Consider the following 13181-nt stretch of genomic DNA (forward strand, 5'->3'; position numbering starts at 1 on the left):
ATGTATAGATTACTAATAAAACAGAATTGGCCAGCATATCGCTTACATTTTTTCTGCCCTTTCGGTACATACTCAGATCCTAAGTTATCTGAATACCATTTCGGTCAATTCTATATTTATTTTCTGATAATGTTAATTGTGCTTAAGGACGGCTAGATTGTCAAGCAGCTTGTGTTCAGAACACCTGCCACTTCTTGCCATGTTTCTCCATCTGGAATGACTTTCATTTACATGGTTGGTTCATAACAAAACAGAATGTTGCTGCTCATTCTGATTCCAGCTTTTAGGTCAGCTGTGTCTTCCACTGGGGCTTACATAAAATAACAAGGTCCTTTTGCTTTTCAAAAATGGGGATGAAGATCCACAAGACAAAAGAAATTAGGGAAGCATGGTGGGAAGTTTGACCAAGAGGAAGAAAGTTAAATGTAAAGAGTAAGAGAGTCACCCCGAAATTAAAGATAAAAAAAATGCCACCTTCTGTGGCAGCCCAGATGTGTTTTCAGTAAGCAGCAAGGACTTTACTGTTTTATTGGGGGTGGCATGAGGAGGGTTGATGGTGAGCCTCACAAGTGGAAAATACCTAGGACAAGTGTGCAGAGGGTAGATAGATGAAATTATGTAGTTGAGCTAAGAGGCAAGGGAGGCTCTGCTGTCAGAGACCTGAGTTCTAGTACAGACTTAACACGTAGTAATCGTGTGACCTTAGTCAAGTTTCTTGACCTCTTTGAGCCTTAAGTTCTTCATTCATTAAATAGAGATACTATGTGAAAGGGATTCTGAGGCTTGGATGTGATCATGCAACATAAGCCCTTGATAAGCACAGTGCCAGCACATCATAAATGTTTGGTAAGTGTTAGGCTGGAGGCTGAGATGCGTGGGAGATGGTACCATTGGAAGTAGAATTGTAGCATGCACAGTGGGATCAGCTACTTCCTTGGCTCCCCTCTGACTGCTTATGCCTTTAACTAGATTCTTTTCTCACCAAACTGTTCTCAGATTCCAGAAGCTATTGGCAAAGCCAAGAAGAAACCATATGGATTGTGTTCTGGGAGACTTGTCAGAGATGACCTAGTCTCGCAAACATGCACAAGATCCCAGCTTACTATGGGGAATAGTAATGATTTTAGAGACAGGGTAAAGGGGAAAATGAGTCCACCAAGGCAAGATAGACCCATTGAGATATAATAAAGCAAAACCACTTTTTTTACATTGTATATTGTTTTAAGACTCAATGGGCTAAGTCAGTTTATACATATTATAAACGGGCCATATGATACAGATGGAAATTTTATCCGTGCTAGAAGGGTGAGATGTAAGAGGTGGTACTATATGTAGAAAAGGAGACAAGTGAACCTAGAACTCTTTAAGTTACCAGGATGTGTGCCTTGGAAGTCAGTTGCCAGTATAGCTCTCAGTGAAGAATATGGATTGATTGGCACATTCATTCATCTCAGCTCATAAATTGACTCTCAGACATGGGTACTTTTATCTCCACTTTACAGATGAGAGAAACCAAAGTACAGTTTAGATTTCTTCCAAATTCCCTGATTCTAAATCAGGTGCTTGTTCCACTTATGCCACAGTGACTGGTGGAAATGGGTTAGATAGTCTTTGAAAGCCTTTAAAAGAAGCTAGGTAAACACTTGAGGCATCTCAAACGTTCAGCACCAGCTAAGTGGATTAAGTTATATCACACAACTGAATCTTTCTAAATTAATTAAGTGATAAAGCATTTGCCACTCATAAGTATCATTGATCTTTTGAAATTTCACAGACATTTTTTTCTAGGATCAACGTAGAACAGTAGTTCTCCAACTTGAGCGTACATCAGAGTCACCTGGAGGACTTGTTACATAAGATTCAGTAGGTCTGGTGTGGCCCGCGACTGTGTTTCTACAGATTCCCTGGTGATGTTGACATATCACTTGGTAAACCACTTACAAGAAAAATATACTGTGTTACGCATCCTTTGGAGGAACAAATAGAAATATAATCCTAGAGGGAAATTCCAAGACCACAGATGGAAATTGAAATTCAAATCATGTTTCCAAAACTCAGTAGATTATACTTAGCCACCCAGAACAGAATTTGGAGTAAAAAAGATTTGTATTATCACTTTATTTCTGGAGAGTGCCTTTGATTGCAAAGGGAAATCAAGAATGAAAAATCGCTATGTATGTAAATATTGAAATTCAGTAGTAACTAAAAGTATAATAGGTTTGTAGGTGTTTTTCTCCAAACCACTAAAAACAATATGACTGATATGTATGGATTTTCTTACAGATATTTTTTTCCTTTTTTTTTGTTTTTTTTTTTTGGTCTCTGTAGGTGGCAAATCTTCCAAAAGACTATAAGATAACCCTCAAATATGTCCCCGGGATGGACGTTTTGGTATGTAAACTGTACATTTCTGGGTTTCATTTTGGTAGCTGACAAAAGAGATGGGATCATTCATATTGAGATAGGAAATTATCTGCCATTTAGGAGTTTGCTAATTGTCAGAATTTGAAGAAGGTATTTTTGGAATTTGACTTACATATTTTTTTTTCCTCAGGCAACTGCTAAACTTTAGTTTTGGGTGGGCATTTCAGCACATGTGTCTTACACCTGTACTCCCAAAGTAAATAAGATCACCTTCCTTAGAGCTAGCCACTGATTTCTCTTTTTCCTTCAGTCTTCCCCCAAAAAAGGCTTGAGTGTAAAATTATGTAAATTCTTTTCATACCTGAAAAGGTCCTATATAAGTCTCCTATTTAATTTGAGTTAATTTGAGAACCCAAAATGTTTTATCTCTGAATTTATTTGCAATGTGATTGATTCTTAAAACCTTACAATAAAAATATGTGGCTATGATTATAGGTACTCCTTTATTACTGTAACTAAGCAATTTTGTTTTTCTCATTACATAGTGTCAGTATTCATACATGAAGAAATATTTTGAGCATAGGGAATAATGTAATGCCTGTGTACTCATCACATAGCTTGTCAAATGGTACCATTGTACAGTATTTGCTTCAAATGTATTTTTTAATAGTGAATCATGATAAATATAACTAAAGCCCCATATATGCCCCTTTCCTATACCCATTAGTGCTCACTTTGTCTCTTAGGAATAAGTATTCTGAGCTGGAATTTTTCATTCCAATGCATGTTTTCAAGGCTTGACCTGAAGATACCATCCCCTTGGAGCTGTGTTGAGTGCAACAGCCCCCAGTAGCCCTGCTCTAATACTTTGATTGCAAACTGTACATCCATTCATAAGATACCAAATTTTTTGCATATTTTATGTTAATGCCATTATACTGCATGTGTCACTTTGCAACTTGCTTATATTTTGCAACATGCCTTTGACGTATAACATGTTCCATGTTGATTCATTTTAACTACTGTATTGTTCCTTTGAGTTAATTTAAAATCATTTGGGTTACTCTCTGCTCTGCAACTTGACATCCTTCCATAACTTACCAAAAATACTTATTACACATCGACTTTGTGCAAGTTGTCTTAAACTTTGAGTCCTTTCTGTGGACGAGTCCATCAAAATTATTACCAGTCCAAGTATGTTAAGCACGTCACTCAGTGCTGTGTTTAAAACGTCTTTCAAAGACTATAAGGTTGTCATTTCAAGACCATTCTCTTGAAAGGCATATTTCTTTTCACTAGTTTATGCTAAAATATTTACTATCTACTACGTTCCTTAGAATTCCTTAGAACATGTACCTTCTTGTTGAACAAGTTATCCTCTTTGTTGACCTAGCAAGTCTAGGTCAATGTCTGTCCTATTGAATTAGGAGAGTTCTCTGGAAATAATAATGTAACATTATAGCAGCCTGAAACTTAATCATTTGCTTACTCACTCAGCCAGTGTCCGTTTAGGAAACACTATGGAGCTAGCACTTTATGAGACACTTTAAGAAACAAATATACATCAATTAGCCTTATGTTCAAAAACTTTAATAATAATGGGCGGGGGGAGTAGCTGGCCTTTTCATAATGCTTTTCTATTCTCAAAATGATTTCATGTTTTTAATCTCCTTGGATGATCAGAAAAACCCTGTGAGGAAAGCAGGATAGCTACTGTGATTCCTATTTTACAAATGACACCCTGAGCTTTACAACCCAGAAGCATTTTGCCCAAAGTTAAACAACTAGAAAGTGATAGAGCCTTAAAAAGAAACCCTAGGTCATCTGACTCTTAACCCTTAATGTGGGTATCTAAATAATTATAATAGCAAGGGAAAGTGTTCTAAGTGAGGCATCTAAGTAATAAAGATGCACCCTGCTCCTGACTATAGAAGCACTTAGGCCTGGGATTGCCAAACTCTCTCAGAGAAATCATGCAACTCTTTGATAAACAATATGTTAAACTGAAAATAGCGAAATAGATTATTTTGTGCTGGTATAAATTATAGATTGTGCTAGTATAATCATAGATTGTGCTAAATCATAGATTTCAGTATCGGCTAGTGATAACAAGAGCTAAACTTGTAAAAATAAAGCTGATTCATTCCACCTATTTTTTTTTCTTGTTTCTGTAATTGAGAAAAGTCCGCTATTATTTGGTCTTGGCACACTGTCCTGGCACAACTGGAGAAACTCTGTTCTTGGCTACCGCAGTTAGCAAGAAAAACAAGCCCGTGCATAGGCCTTTGGGTAGAAATAGGGGGTCTTACGCTTTGTTTTACCTTCATTTTAAAATGTTAGTTTCTGCCAAGACCAGAGGAGTTTCCCAGTGGAGAGTCCCCTGATTATTTGTCAGTGGTCAGATCCCCAGCTGCTGTATCTTTTGTCTTTATACAACAGAGGGTAGAGTGGGAACCAGTATGGGTACCAGAAAGATTCTCTGGGGCCAAAGCAGTAAAATTCTGCCAGAGGCACTAGGCAGAAGAAAGCAATAGGATAGAATACACTTTATTTTTTGCTTTTGTTTTAAAAATAAGCTAAATACTCCTGAAAAGGGGAGGTTACTTTTCTAAGGGTCTCTTAAGAAAATTACCCAGCACATTGTCTCTCACAAATAGCAGGGTGTGATCCACTGGTTGGTATTTAAATCTAACAATAATTACCAATTTTATTTTAAACTCTTTGAAACTATAATACTGTCAGACTGTTAGGATTTCCTTTAAGTTCCTAAACTAAAAAATCCTAAACGTTTCTGACCCTTTCCACTTACTAGTAATGTTGTTATAGAAAGAACAAAAACTGAGTTGCTGAATTTGGGCCACACATCTGCTGTCATTCTGACCTCTCTAAAATGATATAAACTATGAGTTGCTTGTGGTATTTGAGTAAAAAAATTCATCCATTTGTAGTTAAATTACATATTTATCAGTTTTCTTCTAACTTTTTATTTGAAAATACTTTCAAATTTCCAGAAAAGTTGTAAGAATATTTAAAGAACACCCATATACCTTTTAATACAGATTCATCTATTTTTAACATTTTGCCTCATTTGCTTTACTAAATGCTTACTTTCTGTGTTGCACATGTGTTATTTTTCTAAACCCGTTGAGTAAGTTGTATACAAAATGGCTGTTTAACCCCTAAAATACTTCAGTGTGTGTTTCCTAAGGATTTTATCTTACATAACCACAGTATGGTTGTCCGCTTCAATAAATTTAGCAGTAACTAAAATACTTCAATCTATTGGCTGTATTTCAATTTTATCAATTTTTTTTTTTGCATTTTTTCCCTCTAGTACAAGATCTAATCTAGGATCATGATTTGCATTTTTATATCATCCATGATCGGCAGAATAATGGTCCCCCAAAGATGTCTCATGCTGTGACTATATTACCTTCCATGGCAAAAGGGTCTTTGCAGATGTAATTAAGGATTTGGGGATGGGGAGAGTATTCTGGAGTATCCAGGTGGGCCCAGTCTGATCACATGAATCCTTATGAGAGGGAGGCAGGAGTTAGGGACCAGAGAGAAGATGTTACACTACTGGATTTGAAGATGAAGGGGCCACAAGCCAAGGAATGCAGGAGATCTCTAAAAGCTAGAAAAGGCGAGGAAAGGGATTCTTCTGTAGAGCCACTAAAAGAAACACAGCCCCTGTGATCACCTTGATTTGAGCCTAGGAAGACCTATTTTGCACTTTGACCTCAAGAACTATAAAATAATGATTTGTGCTGTTTTAAGCCCACTAAGTTCATGGAAACTAATGCATCGTGTCTCTTTGGTCTTACTTTAAGACTACCCAGCCTTTCTTTGTCTTTATGACAATGAAATTTTTGAGTTATACAGCCCTCCCCTTTCGATAAAATATTTCTCTTTGAAACAATTGATGTTTTTTAATGATTATATTCAGAATAAGCATTCCAAGCCGTGATGCTACATTAAGTGATGACATGTCCTCAGGTTATCACATCCAAAGGCACACAATGTCCATCTTCTCTCCATAGTGCTGCATGTTTTGATCTCCTGGTTCAGGTGTTCCACCTTTTCTGTGTATTTACTCGTTAACAACTAAGAAGCAATCTTTGGGGAGATACTTGAAGACCATGTACAGTTCTTCATCAAAATTTCTCTCGTGGATTTAGCATCTATTGATAATTTTTACCTGAAACAGTCTTTACTGTCATGTCAGTTTTTAATCATTATTCTTTTAAAGACAAGGTTAAACAAATAAGCCATTGGCCACACATAATGTTCTCCTAACAATATGCCTCCCAGCCATCTTCCCTCTGTAGCACCCTTCCTCCCGTCTGCACGGATTTCACTGTCTCAATTCTCCCCACCTTCTTTTGCCTGGTCTGCTCCCTCTGGGCTCTTCTCATCTCCCTCGCCATTCCAGGATTTATTATGTGAGGTTTCAACTCTTCTTTAGAAGACAGGATCGTTCTTCTTTAAAAAAACAAAACAAAACAAATACACCTGATCATTTTACCCCTCCTCTTCATATGCTTTGAATGGTTGTTCTTAGGAAAAGGAGCTCCTTAAACAAGGCCTCCAAGGCTCTCGTGATCTGGCACCTTTCCAAATTCTTGTTCAGTCCCTCAACCTCACGTGTTCCTTGCTGCCACTGTTCCTTTCCTGCATGCCTTTCTCTGTACCTAGAGTGCTGGTCAATCCTTTTGTTTAGGTAACTCCTGAATCTTTCATTTTCTTTTTCTTTTTTCCTTCTATGGTTTTCTTTTTTTTTTTTTCTTTTTTAATTGAAGTATAGTTGATTTACAATGCTGTGCCAATCTCTGCTGTACAGCAAAGTGACTCAGTTATACACATATAGACCGTCCTTTTTTTCATATTCTTTTCCATTATGGTTTATCCCAAGAGATTGGATATAGTTCCCTGTACTATACAGTAGGACATTATTGTTTATCCATTCTAAATGTAATAGTTTGCATCTACCAACCCCAAATTCCCTCCCCCCCTCCCCCTTGGCAACCACAAGTCTGATCTCTATGTCTGTGAGTCTGTTTCTGTTTTGTAGATAGGTTCATTTGTGCCATATTTTAGATTCCACATGTAAGGATATCATATGGTATTTGTCTTTCTCTTTCTGACTTACATCACTTAGTATGATAATCTCTAGCTGTATCCATGTTGCTGCAAATGGCATTATTTCATTCCTTTTTCTGGCTGAGTAATATTCCATTGTATATATGTACCACTTCTTCTTTATCCATTCATCTGTCGATGGACATTTAGGTTGTTTCCATGTCTTGGCTATTGTGAATAGTGCTGCTCTGAACATAGGGGTGCATGTATCTTTTTTAATTGTAGTTTTGTCCGGGTATATGCCCAGGAGTGGGATTACTGGATCCTATGGTAGCTCTATTTTTAGTTTCCTGAGGAAGCTCCATGCTGTTCTCCATAGAGGCTGCACCAACTTACACTCCCACCAAGAGTGTAAGAGGGTTCCCTTTTCTCCACACCCTCTCCAGCATTTGTTATTTGTCTGACTCCTTCATTTTCAATTTCACTTCTTTAAGGAAGCCTTCTCTCTCCTTGAGGAAGCCATATCTTCCTATTAGAAACTCTTTTCATAGCACTCCTCAGAGTAGTAATGCTTTCGTTTATTTGTGGAATTATTTAGTTGATAATCTTCCATTTACCTGTAAACTTCCTGAGGGCAGGAATTGTATAATTTTGCTCTTCTATCCTCAGTGTCCAACATATGATAGGCATTTAATAAATTATCTGCTGAAAGAAAATGAAGAAGGAAGGAAGGAGGAAAGTGCCCTAACATGTAATCACTTGTAATTTCCCTGAGGCACCAATTGAATAGAATCTACAAGATTTTGATGATGAGGCAAATGACTGTAACTCATCACACATTATCTGCACCTCAATGTCATACTGTTAGCTTCTTTTAGATATGTGTGCATTGTGTAAAAACTCTTAGGTCTAAGAGCTGTATCATGCAATTTTGAGGAATCTTGGTTTCCGTGAGCCTTCTGTTAGGCTACTTTTATTGAGTCATTTCCTTAATCAAGAACCTTCTTATTGTTCTCGGTGATTGAAGGCTGAAAGCCAAATTCCTGAATCTGATGTTCTTGACCTTCCCTAATCTTGCCCCACCTCAACCACCTCATCTTAATACCCATACTTCCCCAACCCAAACTCGCCCCTCCAGCCAGATGCATCCCTGCCTCCTAGAATCACCTTGCTTAGTCTCAATTCCAAGGCTGCCTAGTACTACTTCCCTTTGCTAGGAATGTTCTTTTCTCCCATCCTCTCATCCAAATTCTACCCACAGAATTACACAATACCCTGGGGCTAAAAGCATCTTAGTGGTCATCCGCCTCCAAGGTCAACTTAAGATCCCTCTTTCTCATAAGACCATTTCCTACTGTTCCAGACCATGCTCTCTTCCCTGTATCATTTGGCCAGTAAAAATTGACATCACCCCTATTTTGTGCATCTGCTTCGTGCTGGTGGGGGACAAGTAGTCAGCAACACTGATGTGGTATCTGCTCTGTAGATCTTACCTTTTAGTTTATTATCTCTGAATTTCTATAGAATTTGTCCAGAAACTAATCATTTGGGGTACTTGATCATATATTGCTTACATAGCTGTTTAAAATTGTATGCGTTATGGACTTGTCTCAAAGTACTGTTGTGAGAAATAATTAAGATATGAAAAACCCAAGATATAGTATACGTACAGTGATTGTCCTATGTCATCACAATTATTTTGTTGTTATATTTTCTCTTTTTGCTGTATTTTATCTAAAGATTAGGGATCCAATCTTTTACTCCTTTGTATTTCCTTACCATTTAAGCAGGTAGTAGCTACTCAAAAACTACTTACCAGTAAACATTTAACTGTTGGCAAAAAATGCGTGATTTCCAAATCTCGAGGAGCCCATCTTATTTGTTTATATTCCTTTGGTTCTCACTCACAGTAATGAACTCAAGCTTTACCAACAAAACAAAACAAAACAAAAAATCCCATTATTATAAGGAGACTGGAGAATAGCATTCCAGTCAAGGATAGGGATGCAGCCAGGCCTCATGAAGGGCCTGGAGCCAGGATTGGAAAGCTACCAGGTTTTCCTTTCCCCTTCTCTGCATCTCTGCCTCATGGAGTGTCTGGAGCCAGGACTGCAAAGCTACCAGGTTTTCCTTTCCCCATCTCTGCATCTCTGCCTCATTCTGTTTTGGCTGTGCAGAATTTTTCTCTGTTCCAGTCACCTGGGGGGCATATCGCTGCCCCAGAGCTCCCACATTTACATATTAGTTTTGACCCTGCTCAGAGACTCGTTCTCAGTTCCTATCATTACTACCAGTTTTGGGGAGGGACTTTCTGATTGACCCATCTGGCTCAGGAGGGCACTATTGTTCAATCAGCTGTGGCCGCAGGGCAAGTTCACTATTTGTAAGTGTGGATCCACCCCTCAGAATCCACCCCTATGATTTGATGTGCTCCCTATAGAAATAGACGTCAGTCAAGTAGACACTGTACTTAACTACTTCTATCTCTCATATAATAGAGTATTTATTTCAAAGGAGTAAGTGTAAAATGTTAGGTAAATGAATAAAATATAACATTAAATACGATTTTTAAGTGGCTCTTTTGTATTCTCAAACTACAGGGCCCATCTTAATACATAAGTGATTATATTAAGATACTTTCAGAACATCTAGACCATTACTATCTGATAGAAGCCGCATATGTAATGTTAAATTGTCCGGTAGCTACATTTTAAAAAATAAAAAGGAACAGGAAAAATTAAGTATATTAAATTTTATTTAGTCCAATATATTCAAAATGTTATCATTGTACCTTACAATCAATATAAAATTATCAGTGGGATAGTTTTCATTTTTTTATATTTATTCAGAATCCACTGTGTATTTCATACCTACAGTACACTCCAGTTAGACATTAAATGTTCATCAGAAATATTTACTCATTTAGCTTTTTATAAAATTTATAGTTGAAAATGTATATTCCCATACCTAAGCTTTTCCAAACATACTTAAAAGTTTTCCAGTCACCAAATCAAGTATTGATTTTTTAACTTTCAACAGATTGAATTAGTTAAGCAAAACTAATATTTTAGTTCCTCAGTCACACTGGCCACATTTTGAGTGATAAGTAGCTGGAGGTGGCTAACGGGCCCCCTGTCAGCCAGCACAGATTAGACCCCTGTATTTTATAGAGAAACTGAAGCTCTGAATAAGTGACTTGCCTAAAATCACAAAGTGTGTTAACGGAGTTAGAATTAGACACAGCCTCTAGTTCATCATTGCTGCCCTCACCTCCCCATGCTGATCTTTCCTCGTGGTGCTATTTTGCGTCTGGTTCAGAGGCCATTTATAGGCCTGCGCCGGGAAAATCACGTATTTATAGTGTTTTGACTGATTACCATCTTAATCAGATTGAGGTTTCTACATCACTTTAATTCAAACAAGAAAATGCAAAGTTAGATGTCTACAGTGAACACTGAAAACCCAAATTAATTGTTTAGACAGAAGACTAAAATAAATAACGACAAAACCCAGCTCCTCTAAAAGGGAGTTAAGATTTTGGAGACTCTACAGTAGTAATGTGAGCACACAATATTTTACAAAGTGTTATTGTAGGAATGTTTTAAATCTGCCTGCCCATGGAATGTTTGAGAGTGGCAGAGAGTGTCAGCTTTCTAGCCCTAAGAGTAAAAAGCAGAGAGAGTTCGCGAAAGGCGATTAGCATTTGCTCTTTGGTTGCAACGATTGCTGGGAGAAATTTGCTTTCCGTAGTATAACTCTGGATTCATTGAAATGAGACAGAGCCATTTCCAATTCCTAAGAAATCTCTTAATTGAGGTTAAGGACCAGTGTGCCTCGTCCAGATGTTAGACCACATGAGTCATGGAGAACCCAGCAGAAAATACTGCAGCTGTATGTGCTTTGACTGTATTCACTGATAAAAGAACTAGACGAGTGCTTGGGAGTCTTGGTTTCTAATATTTGTTCTAAGTTTGTTGTGTAATCTTGGCAAGCCACTTCACTGCTTTAGGCCTTGGTTTTCTCATTTATGAAATTGGTGGGACTGGACCAGATGGTCTTCAGCATTTCTTCCAGATCTAAACCGTTGTGATTCCAGTGGCATGGCTCTAGATTCTTTTGTCTGCCCAGCCAGGAGGTAAATGCTAGAAGCACAAGAGGAAAGAAAGGAATGCTTCTGTGCCCTGGGCATCCATACCTCTAATTCTGGCAAAATTGAGGGTTGACACTCATTAAAGAAAACAAAACAAAAGCAATCAAACTGGGTGGTAATGCTGGTAATTAGATTGGTTGGATTAGAAGATGGGGTGAAGACTCACTGTGAATATTCCTCAGAAGCCGCATAGTTTATGAGCCAGGCCTTTCCTCCCTCGGAGTCTCTAATGGATATTTTACCCCAGCTCCTTTGTGGAGAAATCCCTCACAGTGCAGACAACTACTTGAGGCCCACTAAGGAAGCAGACACGTATCTAAGACAGTTACCAAATGGAAAAATAGTGCCAAGTGCATCCATGAAGAAATGTTAGGGTATGTTTTGTCCACTTTCAGATTCTATTTCCAAAAGGCTTATGGTGACTGCTCTTAGAGACTCTCTCTTCATCTAAGACTGATGTGGAAGAGTGTGTCAAATGTTTTCAACTATTAAACCAGAACAGTTTCTTAAATGAAGCAGGGGATGGAGAGGAGAAAGCAGGCCAGATTTAGCAAGTCCCCAGGACGTTTTTATTTCAGCCAGCGACTCAAATTTACCAGTTCTGGGTCCACAGAGGTATTATGTCATACATCTTATGAAATTCATATATCATCTATTTTAAATTTTCATTGTTGGTTTTTGGAAGCGGTCATATTCCTGGTTATGTTTAGAATGCTTTCAATTGTAGTAGTTTTTATATCTTTAATTGTTTAGTTAAATCATTAATTTGGTGCTTATTGTATTTTAAAATCCCTTAGGAAGTTCACAGTTTTTACCCAAATCTTCTGTGGTGGCATGCTAGCAGGTCAAGGACATTGAGTCAATATCATTGATTCAGTTAGCATTCTAGAATGATACATGTTATATATGTGTGTATATATATATAATTTATATATACACACACATACAAAGATGAATAGAAAGCATGTGTTGCTCTAGTAGTCCTAAATAGAGCTGCTATAATTGACCCAGAAAATGTAAGACAGAGGCTACCAAGAAAGAAGGTAAGAAATTAAGAGTATGGAGTTAAGGAGTTTGGAGTTTTTCAAAACAAAAACTATATTTCTTTTTGTATGTATATAGGTGAATAAAACATTAAATTATGTGTAGTTCAGGAATTTGAAAGGTACTCCTTACATCACCTCTTTGACATCCTGTGTGACTTTATCAACTTTATTAATGCTTCACATTCTTCTAGTGAAATAAAGAACATTATGTATATCTTATATTCTTCTGATATATGTTGTGAGTTAATATTTATATAAAACTATTTGTTTAAAATGGTCTCTGAAAGATAAAGAGCGACAATAATGCCTGTTATTAAGGTGAAGGAAAAAATTAAATTTGTGACCCTCAAACTTTTAATTATCTATTTCCTAATCATAATCTTGGAAGAGGTGAAAAACAGAGTGACTTCCTATCATCTCACAAATGAAATATTTAGTTCACTGAGTTTTGTTCTCTCTGCAAATCATTGACTATATTTAATTAAAAAGAAAATGCGAAACTGCCTGATATTCTTGTCAAAACTGGTTTCCTTTCTTGC

General features: G+C 37.3%; 1 protein-coding gene across 3 annotated transcripts in view; it reads left to right on the forward strand.

Moving 5' to 3' along the window:
* The window catches only part of KITLG (KIT ligand), an 87802-nt gene that overhangs the window by 47034 nt on the left and 27587 nt on the right, over nt 1–13181 (forward strand). For 2 of the 3 annotated variants that reach the window (XM_007165916.2, XM_007165919.2), the window contains exon 3: nt 2329–2391. The exons of the other annotated variant lie outside the window; for it this stretch is intronic. In XM_007165916.2, the coding sequence (XP_007165978.1) occupies nt 2329–2391 (63 nt within the window). The remainder of the gene's footprint in view (nt 1–2328; nt 2392–13181) is intronic. 3 annotated transcript variants of the gene reach the window in all.

This window comes from Balaenoptera acutorostrata, chromosome 11 (genome assembly GCF_949987535.1).
Source record: "Balaenoptera acutorostrata chromosome 11, mBalAcu1.1, whole genome shotgun sequence".
In the NCBI taxonomy this organism is placed as follows: Eukaryota; Metazoa; Chordata; class Mammalia; order Artiodactyla; family Balaenopteridae; genus Balaenoptera; species Balaenoptera acutorostrata.